This window comes from Ostrea edulis, chromosome 9 (genome assembly GCF_947568905.1).
Source record: "Ostrea edulis chromosome 9, xbOstEdul1.1, whole genome shotgun sequence".
In the NCBI taxonomy this organism is placed as follows: Eukaryota; Metazoa; Mollusca; class Bivalvia; order Ostreida; family Ostreidae; genus Ostrea; species Ostrea edulis.
The window spans coordinates 67,421,318-67,442,420 of record NC_079172.1 but is presented as its reverse complement, the minus strand read 5'-3'; the positions used below and the strand labels follow the sequence as shown (position 1 = coordinate 67,442,420).

General features: G+C 36.8%; 2 protein-coding genes across 5 annotated transcripts; one reads left to right on the top strand and one right to left on the bottom strand.

The window, feature by feature from the left end:
- Window positions 1-843: 843 nt before the first annotated feature.
- On the top strand, window positions 844-1,701 carry LOC125658580 (uncharacterized). The gene is made up of 2 exons (XM_048889862.1): window positions 844-1,080; window positions 1,450-1,701. Exons 1-2 carry the CDS (start codon window positions 844-846, stop codon window positions 1,699-1,701), a joined length of 489 nt encoding a protein of 162 aa, XP_048745819.1.
- A 1,416-nt stretch (window positions 1,702-3,117) lies between these two features.
- On the bottom strand, window positions 3,118-14,974 carry LOC125658780 (zinc finger protein 79-like). 4 transcript variants are annotated; one of them, XM_056150386.1, is made up of 9 exons: window positions 14,916-14,974; window positions 12,445-12,676; window positions 12,083-12,213; window positions 11,638-11,697; window positions 8,837-9,472; window positions 7,640-7,762; window positions 5,643-5,894; window positions 4,766-4,849; window positions 3,118-4,542 (listed from the first exon to the last, which is right to left on the bottom strand). In XM_056150386.1, the coding sequence occupies exons 1-9, from the start codon at window positions 14,947-14,949 to the stop codon at window positions 3,401-3,403; spliced, it is 2,694 nt and encodes an 897-aa protein (XP_056006361.1). In that variant the 5' UTR covers window positions 14,950-14,974; the 3' UTR covers window positions 3,118-3,400. The 4 variants fall into 4 exon arrangements, with proteins under 4 accessions (XP_056006361.1, XP_056006362.1, XP_056006363.1 ...); XM_056150387.1 differs by lacking the exon at window positions 14,916-14,974 and adding an exon at window positions 14,641-14,720; XM_056150388.1 differs by lacking the exon at window positions 7,640-7,762.
- Window positions 14,975-21,103: the final 6,129 nt, after the last annotated feature.

The window sequence follows — 21,103 nt, the reverse complement described above, 5'->3', positions numbered from 1 at the left end:
GAGTTCAAGAGATATTGTCAAAGATATCATCGATATATATCAGCATATAAAACTTTGATTCCCTATCATGGCCCCATTCTACCCCGGGGTCATGATTTTAACAAACTCAGGAATCTCTCAACTTTTCTGTCCCACTGGTTCTTGTGAATTTTTTTAAAAGATTTTCCCTCTTTGATCCCCAATTGAGGCCCTAACCTACCCCCAGGGGGCATGGTTTTATCTAACTTGAATCTACACTATGTTAGAATGTTGTCATGTAAATAGAAGCCATCAAAGCTGATACAGAGACAGCTGTTAACATATTGCACAACCTCTTCAAGAAGATCTGGGAGGAAGAAAACGTCCCGGAGGAATGGAAAGAAAGCATCCTCATTAAGCTACCAAAGAAGGGAGATCTGAGGGACTGCAGTAACTGCCGGGGAATTATGCTCCTGTCAGTACCTGGCAAGTTCCTCAACAGGATCATTCTCGAAAGGATGAAAGAGGCAGTGGACCCAAAGCTCCGTGACCAGCAGGCTGGTTTTAGACGCAGCAGATCATGTACTGACCAGATAGCCAGTCTGCGCATCATCATCGAACAGTCACTGGAGTGGAAGTCACCCCTCTATATCAACTTCATCGACTACGAGAAAGCGTTCGACAGCGTGGACCGTGAGACACTGTGGAAGATACTGGGACACTATGGAGTACCCGAGAAGCTCGTCTCCCTGATTCGTAACACCTACCAAGGCATGACATTCAGGGTTACCCATGCTGACAAGATGTCCGTTTGAGGTCAAGACAGGAGTTCGACAAGGATGTTTGCCGTCACCATTCCTCTTCCTCTTGGTTATTGACTGGATCATGAGGACTACCACATCAGGCAGGAACAATGGTATACAGTGGACACTCCTGACGCAACCCTACGATCTAGACTTTGCCGATGACATGGCTTTCCTTTTGCACAACCACAGACAGATGCAGGACAAAACAACTCACCTTGTAACATCATCAGCAGGAACGGGACTCAAGATCAATTTGAAGAAAACAGAATTGATGAAAATCAACACCACTGTCCAATTACCAGTCACAGTAAAGGTGGTGAGTCCATCAAAGAAGATGAGTCTTTCATCTACCTGGGGAGTGTGATGAACAGACAGGATGGCACAGACCGCGACATCAAGTCAAGAATAGGCAAGGCACAAGCAGCGTTTACCATGCTAAAGAACACATGGACCTCAAAGAACATCCGCATTACTACCAAACTGCGGATCCTCAACTCCAATGTTAATTCCGCCTTCCTGTATGGAGCAGAGACATGGAGAATGACCAAAAACAACCCTGCATAAGATCCAGACATTTTACAACACTTGTCTCAGGCGCATCTTCAACATCCGATGGCCTGAAAAGATCACAAATGAACTATGGAAGAGAGTAGGGCAGGAACCTTAAGACATACAAATCGGACAGAGGAAGTGGGGCTGGATTGGACACACCCTAAGGAAGCCACCTTCCAGCACCACACGCCAGGCCCTGACCTGGAACCCACAGGGCAAGAGAAAGAGGGGACGTCCAAGAAACACCTGGAGGCGTGACTCAGAGGCAGAACTAAAAGCGCAGGACATGACCTGGCACGACGCAGCAAAAGCAGCCCAGAATCGTGTTCGTTGGAGGACTGTCGTCGATGGCCTATGTTCCTCACGGAACGACAGGCCTAAGTAAGTTACAGACAAACGACAGGTGATCAGAAAGGCTCACTTGAGCCTTCAGCTCAGCTGAAATTAGGATAAAGTGCTTAAAATCTTCTCAAGAACTATGGAACCAAAAGAGTTATATACATGCACATGCATCGATGCTTCATTATACGCCGCAAAAAAAGTTGAAGCACAAAAGTCTCATGACGCCTGTAAAATTTGTCGAATCAAAATGATGGCGCAATATGATCAACTACATATGGTGACCAACAATTCACAAAATTTCAACAAAATCCGTTGAGTGGGTGCGGAGGAGTTGCGGACGGACACCGGTATTTCTATGGGGTACAATAACAAGAGTTCCGCAATGCGGGGTAATACATGTACCCCCTCACAATGAGTGTCTACAAGATTTTTTTTCAAGTCCCATCGTGACCTTGACCTTTGGATCCCAAAATCAATACGGTTCTTCCTCTCGAAAACAATGCTACTTGTGAAGCATCCAATAAATTAAGCAAAAAATGAAGTCCTGTCATAACCTTGACCTTTTGACCCCAAAATCAATAAGGTTCTTCTTTTCCCAATTACAAAGCTACTTGTAAAATATCAAAATCGTAGCCTGTAGTGTCTACAAGCTCAGTGTTACACACACCTAAAACACGAGTGGTTCCGTTACTACACCCACTCTCACAATTCAGAGGGAATAATGAAGAGTTTTTATAAATTATTGTTCCCAGAGTTAGGACGAAGCCACAATGGGGTTTCAAAGTTTTACACAAGAGTAAATAGGAAAATGTTTTAAAAATCTTTTCAAGAACAAAGGGTGCCCATTTGATATACAAAGAATCCTCATGTAGTGTAAATTCAAGCTTACACCACGACCCTCGCTGTCTAAGTGAGGTCATAGTGGGGGAGGTAAAGTTTTACAAATAAAGTATTAGATAGTGTACATTCGAGTTGGTTCAATCCATGAACTCTGGGACCTCAGAAATATATTATCTTATCAGCAATCATAGGGGCACTTACATTATTAATAAGAAAGTGTCTGTCTGTAGTGAAAATAAACGTCTCATGCTTTAACACATCTTTTGAGGGTCAAGAAGTTTAAAGTTTCCCCAAGTTCTCGAGAACCACTAAGGCAATTTTTTTTCTCAAATCAAGGTGCAAGCATCCTCATGTATTGAGATTGGAGTTTGTCCATACTATTAAGATTCCCAGATTAAAAGGTGGAATCACCGGGGGTGGGGTTTATATGCAGTAGCTCAGGTGAGCAAGCTTACCCATGAGCCTCTATCTAATGTATCCCCCATAATATAGAAAAACTAGATATCAATTCCTTGTATTTGTACACAAGTTAGTTACTTCTATCAGCACATAAACTTTTACGTAAGATTGAAAGGCCAATGTATGTCACAGTGCCTATATCGAAAAATATCACAAACTATGAAACAGCATAGGTTTATTACTGTCAAAAACATTAGTGAATTGTCAACAGCGTATAGACCCATAAATAATAAATACAGTCAATATTAAAGCATATAGACCTATAGAAAATAAATAATAAATACAATCAACAGTTACAAACACAAATCTCTTTTGAAAAGAACACAAATTTATAAACTGTCAACTCGCATACATAATACACTGTACCATGTACAGCAACACAAATATCCTGATTGTTTACAGAAATATCAAATGCAACATTCCGACTCGGACAAAACAAACCATCACTCTTTGTCTTCCATGGCATCTAAATTCTGCATGACATAAAATAAATGCTCGTTGATAATGGTATTCAATTCTTTGGAAATATTCATCAACGTTTTAAAATTCTCCTTGTCTGCTACAACCCCGGAGGGAGTGGCCATTACGTCAGACAAATGTTTGTGCACCTGACTGATTTTCTGGAACAGCGATACATCGAGAGGCATCGGCATAACCTTGCACAGCTCGGTGAAACTACACAGCCAGTTATAGTACGCCTGGCTGCTGAAGTCCGGATGATTGACGTAATCCATGGAGGTGGAGTCCGAGGACTGATCTTGGACTGAGCTAGTTGAAGTTTCGGGATCCGGGGCTGAGCTTGTTGCAGTTTCAGGTTCCCTGTTCTGGTGAGAAAACACCTGCTTGGATTGGTCGGATTCCGTGCTCTGCCCTGAGTCTTGGTAGTGGACCTCCACCACTTGTTGTTCCAGAGACTCGGGTGCCAGTTCCTCGATAATATGGAGGTACTCCACAGGAACGCAGTCCTCGGACTTAATCGTCTGGATGTGACCATTGTCCAGAACCTCTGCGATGGTTACTACTGTTGGTTCGGACATCTGAGAACTATCAAAAGAAGACACGGGCAGAGTCTGTACTTTCTGTTCTCTTCCCTGTGAAGTCAATCCCTGAGTTTTGCTTAATGCATCATTAATCACTGAGTCGACTGACATTTCTTCCTGCCTCTCTTCATCCAGCACAGACGTCGACTCGGTGGCAGAGTAATCGTGGGGTGGTGGGTTGATAGGGACATTTTGTATGGAAGTGTTGAGATCCTGGATTAACTTCACAATTTTTTTCTGTTTCACTAGAGTATGGTGGTCACTCAGCATTGATGCTGCTATGTCCTGTTGGCTAATAGACTGGTCAGCATTAGGGAACACAAACTGTAGGGCACCTGTGCTCGTGCGGATCACCTGGACGTCATCCTTCTGGTGCAAGTGTTTCCTGCTCAGGTGAGCCTTTAATTGTCCAGCCCGTTTGAAAGATTCATAACAAAGTTGACAGACATACGGTTTGGTTCCCACGTGTTCGCGTTCGTGCCGCCTTTTACTGGAAGGGTCGCTAAATCGAGTGCCACAAACCTCGCATTCATATGGCTTTTCTCCTGTGAAAGCAAGAATTCAAATATTAGAGTAATCTCCCTTTATATATATCTTTTCAAAAAGAGATATCGATATCTCAAATATAGATAATGCAGCAATAACACATTAAATTATCATATTAATAAATGTAGATATTGACTTCAGTGAATAAACAACTAATAAATTAGATATTGACTTGACCAAATAAACTGTATGATTTTATAATAAATGTAAATATTGACTTGCCTGAATGAACAATTTTGTGTCTGTTGAGATCCGATTGATGAGCAAAGGCTTTATCACACAATTTACACTTAAATGGTCTCTCTCCTAGAAAAAAAACCAAAAACACATGAGAGTACTATGTATAATAGTAGCCTTTCTGGCCTTATAAAACTCGAAATTACAAAGCTTTCAAGAAAGACTAGATCTATTTCATAAAGGAGGTCATGTCCAAGGTCATAATTTGTCTCTGATGTTTATACTAGTGTGGATTACAGAGGCTCAAAAGTGGCACATTTCTCAGTTTTACTCAATTTTAGATAAAATGCTGTCTTTTGTGAATGTTTATTTCAGAAAACAGAGCACAGATATGGACAAATGAAATTTTTCTATCACATAATTTATGTGTGCCAGAGAGATTTATCTATGGTATAAATTTTGTCCAAGCCTGTGTTCAATGTTTCCTAGAAGAAAAACTGCGAGAAATAATGTCGTCATTTTAAATACAGCAAATGGTGGCAAAACATGTTTATGTCATAATTCCATTTTAACATCATTTTCATCAAATGGAGAATAACAAATGAGTTGTGGTAAAATTCTTGCACAAAATACATTTAATTTTGAACCAATAGCATGAATGTCGATTTCGGTGGGCCCTATTCATCTATAACTTTTCTACATTTTCTTACCTTATTTCAAATTTATAGACAATATTTCCCCAACAGAAAATAAAAACATTTTAACCTACTTTTTAGTGATATATTCTAAAATTGCAAAATAAATTCAACATTTGTACAATATTTCAGAAAATAAACATTTCTATAAGGAAGATGCAAAATTTCAAAACAAAAGACATGCACTTTGCCCTCTTTATTCACATCAACAGCCTTGACCTTCTCACCTGTGTGCATTTTCATGTGTGACCTGAGGTACATATTTTGGGAGAATTTCCGCCCACAGAGATTACAGGCAAACGGCGTATCCGAGGAGTGGGTAACAAGATGTCGTCGTAAACAGCTGATCTGCCGGAAGTTACGCTGACATATGTGACATTGGTGTGGTTTGCTGTCCGTGTGACGCGACATGTGTTCTTGTAGACTCACGTTACTGGAGAACTTGTTCTGACAGAAATTACACTGGAAAGGCTTAATACCTGCAAAAAAAATCACACTCTGTTAATAAAAGAACAAGCCTTTCCTATTGTAGAAGAACCTATCGCAGTACATGTAACAGATTTTAATCGTGGTTTGCAGTAAACTACCATGGTTGAGGTGCCTGTTGAAGAGTCTTCGTTCTAGATGGTACTTTCATTTTCTCTCCATCCTGAAGATTTTTTTTTCATGTTACACTATAGCAAGCATACAACATACAGTTGTACTATCATAAGACCAGATATAACCATTGTTGTGTTTCCGCTAACATACAATTGTACTATCATAAGACCAGATATAACCATTGTTGTGTTTCCGCTAACATCCATTTAAAATCTGAGGTAGTCAGTAGGGTATTTTCCCCCTCAAACCTTATTTTCAGAGTACACAAAGAAATCTTGTGGTATGTTTATTAAGATACTGAACATGAGGGGCACATTTTCACTATTAATTCAATGCTTTAATATCAATTAACTCTGATGTAAAGACAAGAGTTAACTCCAAAACAATGTTTAGTCAATAATCTCATGAGCAATTTGTTAGGAAATATTATTAAGATAGGGGTATAATTCAAGGTTGATTGGGTTAATAGTGGAAATATGGCAAATTTTATTTCAGGCCTAATATTCAACAATTTTGCAGACTGAATCTCATCAGTAGAGAAAATAAAATAAAGCCTGATTATGATAAAATAAATGTTTTTAAAATTGATTATAAATCTCTCCTAAGAATCAATCATGTATAAATGATGACTTTTTCCACTACCAAAACTGCCTGTGAATACAATGACAGTGACAGTGATTTAAGCAATAAAATGCTTTCTTTGTTGTTTCATCGGGTGATGAAGGTAGCTAGCACTGCAGGAAAAATTTATAACCCGCGTAAGTAGGTTATGTACATTTTTCTGCAATGATTGCTATCTTCATCATACGATGAAACAACAAAGAAAGACATTTAATTGTTTATATTTTTATGTATTTTTTAAAACTATAAACCAGAGTTAAGCACTAAAATATCATATGGTTGACCCATTCATTACGTTAAACAGAACAGCTTGACCTTGATAATGCTCCATATTTGGTAATGATTACACAGACAGGTATGTGGTACTAAAAAATGGATTGAATTAGTATGCAACAAACATGCATTCCTTGTCCATGATGAAAGCAATGTCAATTTCAAAAAAAATTTAAGAGAAAAGATTCAGTAATTACATGTAAGTAAACATTAAAGGCTCACTTGCAAGGGCACTTGATAAACTAATCTATTTAATAAGCTGCCTGTGTCAAAGTTTTATAAAGTATGCACTTTATGAAATAAATAATTGACAAGTCTACATCATACATGAAGCCTTTCTACTGTCGAGAATCAAAATACAAAATGCCCTCACAAAAAAGCAGCACTGAACCCACTGTTACATGAAATTTCAAAATAACATAAATCCCTCTAAATTCATAATTAAAAATGTTAGCAGAGGAGATATCTCATTCTGAGAAAGCTCATCGAATGGTCAATTTTCAACTGTAGTTTGAGATATAAAGAATTTGCCACAATTTCCATTATAAATGGAGAAATAATCAAACTTCAGCCCATCAATATTTTCCTATTTTGAGTAAATCTTAATAAATAATACACACTGAATCAAATTTATCTTTTTAAAGTTTAGAAATTTGAAACAAATTTAATAATTCCATAGATGCGACACACGATTCAGACACAGTTAAGGTTCTGTCTGATAGAGACTTACCTAAGTGTGACATTTTGTGTCTCCGGAGTGCTTCATTACTCCTAAATGTCTTGGTGCAGTTCTCCAAATTACAGTGGAAAGGCTTTTCTCCTAAATGGATCTTCATGTGAGTTTTCAAATTTCCTACCACCAAGAAAAAAAAACCCATTTACTACATGAAAGAAAAAGTGAGCAACCTCATTTACTGTAAAATTGGTTATTTACGCCGAGAGTTAAGGATATGTTTTTCCACGTCCAATATTACTTGGGGGGGGGGGGGGGGGGGGGGGATATGATGCAACTGCATATAAATATAATAATATTATATCAAATATTCATCACTATATTGTACGCGTGGGGGAAATTTATGCGCTTGATATGTGACAGCGTAATTAGCGTAATTTCCCCCACGCTTAAACAACTCCTTTTACAGTACACCACAATGAATGGCAATGCTACACATAATGAATGACAATGTTACACACAATGAACGACAATGTTACACACAATGAATGACAATGTTACACACAATGAATGACAATGTTACACACAATGAATGACAATGTTACACACAATGAATGGCAATGCTACACACAATGAATGGCAATGCTATGAATAAAATACAATACATATTCTGTGCTATTTTCACACATGTACTGCAAGTAGAGGACACTACTCAAATCATATGTAATATTGTTTAGAAATATATTAAAACAAAAAAATTCTTATTACAAATGGCTTGAAAACGACATTCACACAAGTTGACCAAATAATATATCAATGTTTAAAAGGGGCATAACTCCCAGAAATTAGAATGCACATCTACACAGCATGTCCATAACACATGCAAACTTACATGAAATTCTATCCAGCAGTTTTAGAGGAGTACCAACAACAAAGTTTCATCCATAAAATTCGAAATGATTCAAAAGTAGATATAATTCATATCTGCTTGAATAAAAGTTCACGGTTCATTGATATAAAAAGAGAAAAACGTTGAAATGACCTTGACACAAAAACAAGAAATGCTACTCATTTTCTGTTCTCAGAAGAATACGTACATTCTATAGTTGCTGCATACAAAATATGATATATCAACGTGCCCAATATATAGGAAACAAATCCTTTCTTAAGTAAGTGTATACATTTGTATACAGAGAGAGACGTATCTCAATTCAACAGCTGTATAACTAAGGCAGTTTTGATATGTATATATACCTTTAGATGAAAACTTTTTCACACAAACTCCACAAGAATACACCATCACTACATTGTTTTTTTTCCCGGCCCGACGCGGTTTCTTATTGAGGTAGACAGTTCGAGGTTTCTGGCTCGATTTAACGTCCGATTCCACTGGAACATTCTCACTTTGGGATTCTTTCTCCCACTCCCACGCCTCTGAACTTTCCTCTTTTTCTTCCTGCTTTATGTTGACATCTACCCCTATCCCTTCACCTCCAGTCTCCCCCGCCTCTTCTTCTGTCCTACTGCTCACTTCCTCGTCGTGCTGGAGTTTGTTATCAGTAGAATTGTGCACTATACATCCCTCGCTCTTCACTGCCTCTTCCGTCGTGTTCTGTTCTTGAGGTGAATTTGTGGTCTGACCTGTATCCAGTGCACCGGTCAGCACTTGACCATCTGTCGGTGGGTTTGAGGTCTGACCTGTGTCCAGTGCACCGGTCAGCACTTGACCATCTGTCGGTGGGTTTGTGGTCTGATCTGTGTCCAGTGTACCGGTCAGCACCTGACCCCCGTCTGTCTGCAGGATGATGTCCTCTCCCTCTAACCCTTGCTGAATGATCACAATACTGACGTCTTCATTCCCCATCCCCAAACTGTTGACTGCATTAGGATCTATAATACACAACAATGAACAAGAGATGTTTGTAAAACACGTATGTACCCCATGGTGCAAATTGAAAAGGTTTATACACACACATCATTTAATTGATAGTAGTATCATCAATTCAAAATATTGAGCAGACAATATCTTCCTATGTCAAATAGTGGATTGACCATGTGACCTAAAATCAATAGGGGTCATCTACTCCTTATGCTGTACCAGGTACCAAGTTTGGTGTCAATCAAGCAAATTCTTCTTAAAATATAAGAGACAATATATTACTATGTCAACTTCAACCATTGACCTTTGACCATGTGACCTCAAAATCAATAGGGGTCATCTTCTCCTGAAGATGTACCAGTGTACTAAGTTTGATGTCTGTCAAGCAAAGGGTTCTCAAAATATTGAGTGGACAGTATATTACTATGTCCAGTTTGACCCTTGACCTTTGACCTGGAAAACAATAAAGGTCCTCTTCTACTCATAACCAACCCACAGATGAAATATTATGATCAAGTGAATGGTTCTCAAGATATTGAGAGGACAATATGTGGTCTACCAACCAACAGGTGCAAAGCAATATGCCCCTCTTCTAGAAAGGGGGCATAAAAAAGAATACAAACAAGAAGCCCATAGGCCACATCGCTCACCTGAGTCACCTTGGTGCCCCTGCTGTTGTAATTTTTCTCAGATTTTTTTCAATCTTTATTCCAATGAAATTAAAAAATTTGACCCCTGGCATATTGTGGCCCCAAAGGGTCACAAAATAACTGAACTTGAATTCACACAACATAGGGATGCTTCAATACCCATATGACTAACATGATCTTGCTGCTCTGTAGAAGGTCAAGGTCAAAATATGAAATGAAATGTCTTGTCTTCTTATATCTCTAAACAAAATATTAAAGCTCTATCTTAAATAATTCACGAGATATTATGATGGGAGTTCATATTAAAGCTCTATCTTAAATAATTCATGAGATATTATGATGGGAGTTCACATTAAAGCTCTATCTTAAATAATTCATGAGATATTATGATGAGAGTTCGCAAGTGAACTATAGTCTAGTGTGGGCGTTTAGTTTACGCATGTCTAGTCAACTAGTGCACGCAACTGAAGTTTAGTTTAGTTCAGAAATAAAAATATGTCTGTCTGCAGCAGACCAGTTGTGGAATTGTCAATTTTGCAATGTAGTTTTTGATGATGGCTTTCAAGAATTACAGATGTACCAGCATAAATCTACAAGCTACAGCTTGTCTCTTGATAACCATTTTTTCGGGATCAAAAATTTTCCCAAAATTATGAATCATTTAATCTAAAATAGTTTTTTGATTGCATTACTTAAGCTCACATTCCAAGTGGAGAACGACTGACTTTGATCTCGATTGTTGCATTTTGGACAAGAGTTAATTGTAAAACACTGACCTAAATGAGTAAAATTGACTAAAATAACTAAAATCATGCACCTCTGTGATTTCTGTTATATATTCTTCAAAATTACTTTTCACATTCTGTCTGCCATCTTTGAATGAGATCGTGAGTACGTGATAGAATACCAAGTAAATTTCGACTAGACTCATTCACTTTCGGCAAACTAAAGCACGTTTGAGTGAACTATAGTTTTACTTTTGTGACCAGTTGGCACTCGAACTCCACCCGAAAAGGTCAAACTCTAAGGTCAAAGTCAAAAGGTTAAAATCTTTACTGCCATAAAAAAGGTTTAGTCACAAAGAATGTGCATATAAAATATGTAGTTCTGAATGCATCAATCAAAAGTTATAAGCAAGATTAAATTCTAAAATGGACAGACAGACTGGACAAAGTCTGGATGGGGTGGGGTGGGGTGGGGGGGGGGGGGGGGGGGGGGTATGGCCCTTCATTTGAAAAAAATTGCATCCTCTTTATTCAAGGATGATTTGTGCCAAGTTTTACTGTTCTGAAGATGAAAAATGTGTAAAGTTAAGACAACAAGTTACAACAGACAAATATCAATCAGAAATTACTTCAAGCTTTGTCTCAGGTAAGATAAAAATAGTAAATAATTGATATGAAACCAGCACATAAGAAGAATATACATATCTACCTTATAGCTGAGCAGACAGTGCCTTTCAAATATAAAGGTATACAGGTATAAATAGCACACCATCAGATCACTATTTTGCTTTTTTTTCTTACCTAGAGTTATTATTTCTTGTGCTACAGGGGTGTCATAGAGAGGCAGCTTTCTTGGTCTTCCTGTCATGATATTGTCATTATAGTTAGAAAATTGTCATATCTATTTACTGATTTATTCAATGAAATTAATGAACCATCTTAACAATTTATGTAAAGAAAACTATTTCTTAACATTGAAAACATCAGTGTTGACAACCAAATCCCAGTGGAGTGTGATGCTCACACAAATCTCCAAAACTTTTTATTATCCATTCCAACAGAAACTTGAGGTTTCTGTGTATACTTTATCACAAGATGCAGCATTACCCGCTTCTAGCTAACAATTCATCAACTATGAGACTGTTAAACATTGGCAAAATCTAAATTTGTAAACTTGTGCAAAATAAAGAATTTATTATCTCTGCTGAAACTCAGTAAAAAAGAAAAACGACAAGGTGATTCCTACCCCTTTTGCGTGTGGAGGTTGTGGCTGACCGCTTGACCAGGGACACACTCCGGAACTCTTCCTCAGGTGTGAAATTCTCTTCAGCCTCCTCCTCATTCTCCTCATCTACCAGGTCTGGATTCCTGTAGTCTCTGTTAGAATGGTCAATATAAATGTTTTAGCACATCAAAATTGTGTTCTGTAATGAGTACTGCACTATTCAAAACATTTCCACCACCATTTCATCAAGTTCAGATAATTATCAGCATGGTCACTGGTCAAATCTGATTAAAACAGTTCATTTTCATCAAATCATTGTCATACAACAACATAATCATAATGCTGTCCAACTCCAACCTGAATTTGCTGTAACTGATGCTTACCTAAATTTGAATGGAACATTCCGCTTCCTGGATGGGATTCTCCCGGACCTCCTCTCCTTATACACTGCTGACCGATGGGACTTCTCCTCAGGTTGTACAGATACCACCACGTGGACTGACTTGACATCTGAGGTTGCCTCCCCTGAGTTGGTGGTGGTGATGACCTGGTCACCCTGAACTGACCACATTGCCAGAGGACCTTCACTGGTATGGTCTCCATTATCTGCTGGCCCTAAATTTAAAACATATATATCAACTGCTTCTCATACAAATGTCATTAAATATTCATTTACAACATAATTATTAATGCTGCCATACTTGTGGCAGAAATTTATAGACTTCGGTGTTTTCTAATCTCTGAAGTGCTGTGTGCAGGATATAAAAATACTTAATAAACAGTCAGCCTTTGATCTTTCCAAAATAACTCAGATCATGATTGTTTTCTGTACCTAAAGTCAGACAGCTGTCAATTCAAAAAAGGGTGTGGCAGTTCATTTAAACAAACTTAAATCCTCTTTACCCAAGCATGCTTTGTGGCATGTGGGTTGAAATTAACTCTGTGATTCTTCAAAAGACATCAAAAATGTTAAAATTTTACTGATGGACATCCGTACAGATAGACAAAAGCTCACTTGAGCTCAGAATGAGAGAGCATCTAATGCACAGTAGATTCTCCCTAAAATGCAAGCTGATTGTATCCATATTGTCCATCATATGCAGAATAGAGACATTGTATACAAGTGTTTTATAACAAAGGGTAGAATAAGAACATTGTATACATAGATCCTGATGCTGTACTTTAATGTCAAATTGTAAAAGGTGTGGTACGAAAACAGCATACATTGGTTCGATCAACCAGTGTTTCAAAATTGGTTAAAAAGTTGGAATAGACCACAGGTCAATGCCAAAACAAGATGACATAGACTTCATCAAATTGGCATGTACTAGACCGCTACATTGAATAAAAATAACACTAAATCAAAACATTGTTGATCACTTCTAATGTACTTAGGAAGCATATTTTCTTTTTATTTCCATAACAATATCCTCCTTTCCTCATAATGCTTATGTTTATCAGATGTCGACTGACCAGGGCAACATATAGCAGATGGTTCAACTTCACGTTTTAAATGGGAATATCATTTATCACAAGACAGAATTACGGTCAGCGTATGTGAGAATACTCGCAATCAACACTCAAGCTGGTTAAATGCTAGTTATGATTGAATTGGTATTTTTAAACACGATTCAACAAAATTTTATTATTTTCTTTTGATTTTTCTTTTTTAAACCCAGAAAATTAGTGTAGACAATTTGATCTATCTCATTTGACATAGACTTGGTCTATGGTTAATTTTGAACACTGGATCAACTCTAAAATATGGGATCACTGTCTGGATCTATAAATGAAAGGCAACATCGAGAAAATCGAAAAACTTCAAAACAGAGTGGATTTATAATAAATGACTGCAAAAGCAGAAAACCACCTTATCACCACTATGATAAAAACCTGGAACTAGAAACACTCAAAAGATCGAGCAGCAAAGTTTGTGACCAATACTAATATGTTTGCATTATCACTATGTATAACCAACCAATCAGTTCGAAACGTTCACAGAATCAATACAAAAGCCTACAATGTCACTACTCACCAATAATATATAGAAAAAATGCCAATGTAACCAAAATTTCCCAAATGCATTCATATCTTAATGATTATTTTATAATGTACCCTGGCAGAGAAAAAAATCGATAAATTGTGAAGGACTGTATATAAACGAAAATGTGGTTGTTTTGTTATTCTTAAATTCAGTTTGGATGAAAATGACAGTATACTAAATTTTCCTAAATACTAAATTTTCCTAATTCATAAAATGATGATTTTCCCAATTACAGGGGACCCAGGTCCATTATCAGAAAGTGCTGAGACAAAATAACAATAGATAAAACCAGCAAACCCGAACCACCATTCCAACAGTATAAACAATACTGACATGAAGGAATGTCCGATAATGTAGAGTGTTTTGTACACACGGGGCAGAACAGAAGGGGATGAGGGTTGCGCACACAGGGTGAAACATGACAGAACACCCTAACCATAGAGCCGTCTCAACTCGTTTGTAAAACTTGTGCTTATTAAAAAATATATATACCCTATCCTAACTAAGCCTAGTTTTACAAGCAGAGAAACCTAACCCTGATTATCTGTTCAACGGGACAAAGGCAGGATTTAACCGCTGATTTTTACTGAATTTGTGTATTCGTCTTCATACGACCCCCTTAGATCAATAAAGAACTTCCCCACAGACGTGGGCCTCTCATACACTTGACAAATCGACCTGGTTATGTTAAACAGTAAATTTTACATTTTGTTGATGAGATATTAAGCTCAGAACTTCATATCATTAAAATTCATACACCGGTGACAAAGAACTGCTGAAAATATATCAATTTTGGTCAGAAATATTTACCTTGCGAATCAGAAATGTCGCAAGCGGCAGCCATTTTGATAGAAGGAGCCCTACGAAAACCCCGGATGATTAAGCAATACTCTGTACCTTATAGCGCGAAAATTTCAAATGTGTATTGCAAAGTAGTGGGGTGTTGCTAAAACACGGAACGGAAAAGAGAACAGAATTTTAAAAGAATTAAAATGATTAATGTAGCCAAGATAACACCCAAAAAATCGGAAGAAAATACTTTATTATGATTAAAATAAAATTTTGGGAATTTGGATTACCAGGGTAAAACAATTTTATCTTAAAATTCTGTATCATAAATTGATTACGCGCGAAGTTAAACGTCTGTATAAGAATTTACAAAGCGTTTTACAAGAATTTTCAAATGTGTTAACGAACAACGACACCTATGGGACGTACGGAAGCCGATAGGTATGGAGCGCCAAATTAACATAAACTCAAATAATTGAAAATATCTTCAATTATTTGAAGATATCATCAATTCATTTGATGCGCGCAACAATTGAATTAAAGATCTGTTCAAATAATTAATGATATCTTCAATTCTGAATTATTGTGCGCATTAATTGAATTGATGAGAGCATTAATTCTCCAACTGAATTGATGCGCGCTTCAATTGAATTAATGATCTCTTCAAATGAATTAATGATCTCTTCAAATGAATTGATGCGCGCTACAATTCAATTGAAGAGAGCAATAATTGATATAATGCACGCATTAAATCAATTGATGAGAGCAATAATTGAATTGATGCGCGCATTAATTCATTTGATGAGAGCAATAATTGATTTAATGCGCGCATTAATTCAATTATTGCTCTCTTCAATTGAATTAATGATATCTTTAATTCATTTGAAGAGAGCAATAATTTTTTTAGAGAGAGCAACTAAATAATTAAAGATATCTTCAATTCAACATATCCACAATTGAATTAATGATATCTTTAATTGAATTGTTGCTCTCTTTAAAAGAATTGATGCGCGCATTAATTCCTTATACAAAAGCATTGTAAATGATTTAAAGATATCTTCAATTGAATTAAAGAGATCATCAAATTATTTAAACCTGGCAATACATCGGATACCATGCAGTAGCAAAAAACATTCACAACCAGTGATTGTAAAGTTCCTAAACAATGATGTGAGGAAAGTGGTCATCACAAAGAGGGAGAAGCTTAATAGCAATTTCATTATGGTGGATCACATCACAAACATGAATGCACAGTTACTGAAAAAATTGAGAACAACGCGGACATGTGATTGATAGTGCATGGTACCTTAACGGGTACATACATGTATTCGCCATGGACAAAAACGGGACAAGGACATAAAATAGATGTCATCGATGACATTAATTGACAAAAAAATTCATATGTGAAAGAAGTAGAAATGAGATGACCACAAACAGAGAGGAGTTGCCAGAAATAGGTGTGATATGACATTTTTAAAAACGGTTTCTATGCGAGATTTGTGTATTCCATTGAAATATATAAACTCTGAAGTTACATATTTTATCAAAAATACGTCCGGAATACCCAAAGAATTAAACATTTAAAAATACAAGAAAGGGGGTACCGGAAGTCCTGTCCACAAGCACCTGTGATCCCTACATATGTACCAAACTGACAACGCAACTGTATGACAAACGGGGTGATTTCAGCTTCTCCATCGTCAACTTCCCATATTTATGTAGCAATATTCCATTATCACTTGCATATGGTGTTTATATATCTCAACTGATTCGATGTGCAAGAGCTTGTTCTGCGTATAGCCAGTTTTTTAATCGAGGCAAGCTACTGACAAACAAGTTGATGGTACAGGGGTTTCAACAGTCTCGATTGAAGTCAGCATTTCGCAAATTATATGGTCGTTATAACGATCTAGTTCGTCAATACAACCTATCATTGAGTCAAATGCTGTCTGACGTGTTTCATACCGATTGTTAAGCCCTTCTTGGCACACTGATTTTGACTGCGGATAACTTCGTTTACCTGACCAGGATATAGGGCTCACAGCGGCTGTGACCGGTCAACAGGGGATGCTTACTCCTCCTAGGCACCTGACCCCACCTCTGACGTGTCCAGGGGTCCCTGTTTGCCCAACTATCTATTTTGTATTGCTTATATGAGTTATGAGATTGATCACTGTTCGTTATCTTCACCTTGCATGTACATGTACAGACCTGTCTCGAACCTCTAGTTCCTATTTGAACCAAAGGTTTGGAAAGAGAGAGAGAGAGAGAGAGAGAGAGAGAGAGAGAGAGAGTTGAATAATAATTCCCACCTCTTTGGTGAACAGATTTCAAGCGAGAAAAGTTCTCTATTCTTTTTTGTAGAAAGTTTATGCAAGGAAAGGTATTTTGATTTTGAATATCTATGTAAAACAAATATTACCAATACAAATGATTATCAAATAATGGAACATTTTCCTCTATTCTTCAAGGGAATGTTTGTATTGTTATTTTCGCACACATTTCACGTCACATCACCCTGTAATTTTTGTGCTTATGTTAAAAACAGATCAGTGGATTAGCGGGTTTTTGTTTTCAATGTGTATACATGCGATGTTTATGAATCTTACGTTTTTTTGTGTGAGCTTTTCCTGTGTATATTGAAGAAGACATTGTGATCGATGTCGTGCTTATAAATGGGGAAAAACATACAAAATAGAAACGACGATCACAAATTGGGGAAAAAGGGGGGGGGGGGCTTACAGGTTGGGTATGTATTTATTATTCCTACTGTTATAGAGCCAGACTTCCCCGCATAGTGAGACTTCCCCCCAGAAGTCTGGCTCTAGAGTGAGCCTTCCCCACGGAAGTCTCGCTCTAGAGTGAGCCTCCCCCAGCAGACGTGCTATAGAATAAACCTTACCCCCAGGGGGGAGACTCACTCTAGAGCCATAACACCCTCTTGAAGTCTCGCTCTAGAGGGACACCCCCGCTTTCATCCCCTCCTATGCAAACTATGAAATAAATTTTAGTTTATCGAGCAGGGAATTACTTACCTATCTACCTCTCTACCTACCTACCTATACCTATCTATCTACCTACCTACCTACCTACCTACTTTTAAAAAAATGTTTTATTTTTGTATTTTCAACACATTTATACATACAAACATTCAAACTGTAAATCTACACTCGCTCATTCACACTTGTAATTACTCTGTGCACCTTCTGTATCAACAATAACAGTGAATTGTATATATGATATATACATGTATAATATATACATACACACACATAAATATATATACACACATAAACATACATATATACACATACACATTCAAAGATTAAGGTAATTATTTTATTTTTCATATAAATGTATTGTGATTTTCAACAAACTACTTGTCCATTATATTATCATACAATGCCCATTTACCAAGCATTTTGGATTTGCTATGAAATACATTTTGACAATATTTTTCTAAATTTCTATAGTATTTAAACAAATTAATTGCATCTGACAATTTGGGGTTAGAGTCCCGTGATCTGGAGTAATAAATGTTATTTTTTGCTAACAAAAGAAGAAAATTTTCCAAACAACTTCCATCAATATTGCCTAGTAACACACTTCTTTTTGTGATTTTATAACCTTTGACAAATGCATTGTACCATTTCACAAAATCTCTCCAGAAGGCAGATACATACACCCAGTCATCAACAATATGAGTGACTGTTTCTCTTTCACTTTTGCAAAATGAACACAAGTCATTATCTACAAGTTTAAGTTTGCGAAGGAAAGAGTTTGTAGCTACATGTATATAACACATAAGAATACGGTATTGAAAATAAATTAATTTTGTTTCTTTTGTGCATAAAGATACATTCATATAATGAAATTACCAACATTTTTCTGAAATAGTTTTATTGAGATAAGCTTCCCACTTCTCTCTTTGAGTTGTGGGGCTATGAACTCCTTTTCCTTCAAAACTTGATATAAAAATTTAACTTAAGAACTAGAGTTCATTTTCTGTAAAATACACTGATTTGGACTCAACAATTCATGATGTACTTTGCATTGTTTTTAAAATCAGCAATTTCTCTTTTAATTTCAATCCCAAGGTGTAATAACTTGCATTCCCAAAGAAGAAAAAGATAGACGCTATATAAAAAAAAAATTGGCGACCAATATCATTATTAATGTTGATTACAAAATTGGTTTTAGTGCCATAGCAAATCGTTTAAAGAAAGTACTAACAAGTATCATAAGTGACTCTCAGAAGGGTTTTATAAAGGGACGGTTTATTGGTGAAAACACTCGTTTTTTGTATGATTTGATTGACTATCTAAAAAAGGAAAATCAGCCAGGATTGTTATTATCATTAGATTTTGAAAAAGCGTTTGATTCATTGGAATGGGATTTTATTGTAAAGGCACTCAGGTCCTTCAATTTTGGGAAATCTATTGTAAAATGGTTTCTTACTCTATACGCCTCTAGTACCAGTTGTATAATTAACAATGGAAACTTATATAAATTTTTCAGTCTTGAACGAGGCTGTAGACAAGGAGATCCATTGGCACCATATATCTTTATCATTACAGTAGAATTTTTGGCAAAAGCACTTAAAGAAAATCGAAATATTAAGGGTGTAACTGTGGCTGGAAAATAAAATAAATTAGGCCAGTATGCGGACGACTCTTTTTTAACGTTAGATGGCAGTGAAAAATCGCTTAGAGAATCTATGAGAGTTATTGATATGTTTAGAATGATTTCTGGACTACGTTTAAATATTTCAAAATCACAAGCAATTTGGTTGGGGAGCAAATCAGGTTCGGTGGAAACTTTGTGTAATGATCTGAAAATAAAATGGGGAAATAGCAATTTTAAGCTCCTCGAAATAGTATTTACAAAACATCTGGAAATTAATTGTAATTATCAATCTAAAGTCAATGCCATTAAAAATTGCTAGGTTTGTGGACTAAACGGGATTTAACTCCAATAAGTAAAATCACAATTATCAAAACTTTAGCACTCCCAAAGCTCATACACTTATTTTCAGCATTGCCTGACCCACCTAAACAAGTACTGGAAGAGTTGAATAAAATATTTTTTTTAAATTTATTTGGGGATACAAGGTAGAAAAGTTGAAAAGAAATACAATTGTGGGTAATTATGATGAAGGGGGACTAAATATGGTACATTTGGCATCTTATATATCTTATATTAAGCTGAAATGGGTCAAAAGGTACCTTGCTGATAATGAGGGTATATGGCAACATATGTTGCATAGTATTTTAAATCTTAGAAATGTTGATTTCATTTTTCACCTATCCAAAGAAAAACTTAATGAGTTTGTAAATCATATTGACAATGTGTTTTGGAAAGATGTGTTTAAAGCTCTATCAAGAGTTAAAGAAAGCTCTCTTTCTGTTACAGATTATTTGAATTTAGATATAATAAACTTTGTTGATGTTAAATAATGGAATTTTAATACAAATTGGGTTGACAGAGGAATGACTTAGTTTTGCAGAATGAAACATTCAAATACTTTACTGATGTAAAAGATGTGGTTGGTACAAATAACTTTTTGAGCTATTATTGTCTTATTTCAAAAGTACCCTACCTACCAACTTACCTGCCTCTCTACCTAAAGTTGTACACGTTTAAAAGCATAACCGATATTTGTACGCAGATGAGAAGAAACATAAATTCGAAATTTCCTCATTTCATTTTTCAAACCTCTAAAACTAACCACGGCATAGGTATTGTGTGGGTCATCAAAGTTCAAGGTCTATGGGTCAAACAAAATGGCTTATCAATTCCAATGTGTTTTATTCACCGTTTTCCTCTCTTGAGTTTGATGAACGGCTTAAGCAAAATTTAATGTCCTGCTGAAAATTGTCCTGGTATCTAAACAATCTCTATAAAGTGATAGAAGCTTACCTGGAATAAATGGAGGGGGAAGTCCTGCTATGAGTGGAAGTCTGACTCTACAACTAGTGATAGAGTAGATCTTCCCACGGGGAAGTCTGGCTCTAGAGTGAGACTTCCCCGGGGGTTCTCCTGCTCTAGAGTGAGCCTTCCCCCAGGGGGAAGGCTCACTCTAGAGCCAGGCTTCCGGGGAAAGGCTCACTCTAGAGCCAGGCTTCCGGGGGAAGGCTCACTCTAGAGCCAGGCTTCCGGGGAGAAGTCTCATTATGGGGGAAGGCTCACTCCACAACACCGGCACATTT

What these genes read in the sequence shown, in the direction of transcription:
- LOC125658580 (XM_048889862.1), top strand. Translation starts at nt 844, where the DNA reads ATGAGGACTACCACATCAGGCAGGAACAATGGTATACAGTGGACACTC. An exon ending in TACCAGTCACAGTAAAGGTG is followed by an intron (nt 1,081 to 1,449) that starts GTGAGTCCATCA and finishes CAAATCGGACAG; the next exon opens with AGGAAGTGGGGCTGGATTGG.
- LOC125658780 (XM_056150386.1), bottom strand. Translation starts at nt 14,949, where the DNA reads ATGGCTGCCGCTTGCGACATTTCTGATTCGCAAG. An exon ending in AATGTTCCATTCAAATTTAG is followed by an intron (nt 12,214 to 12,444) that starts GTAAGCATCAGT and finishes CCATTCTAACAG; the next exon opens with AGACTACAGGAATCCAGACC. An exon ending in GAAAAAGTTTTCATCTAAAG is followed by an intron (nt 7,763 to 8,836) that starts GTATATATACAT and finishes TCTTGGTGGTAG; the next exon opens with GAAATTTGAAAACTCACATG.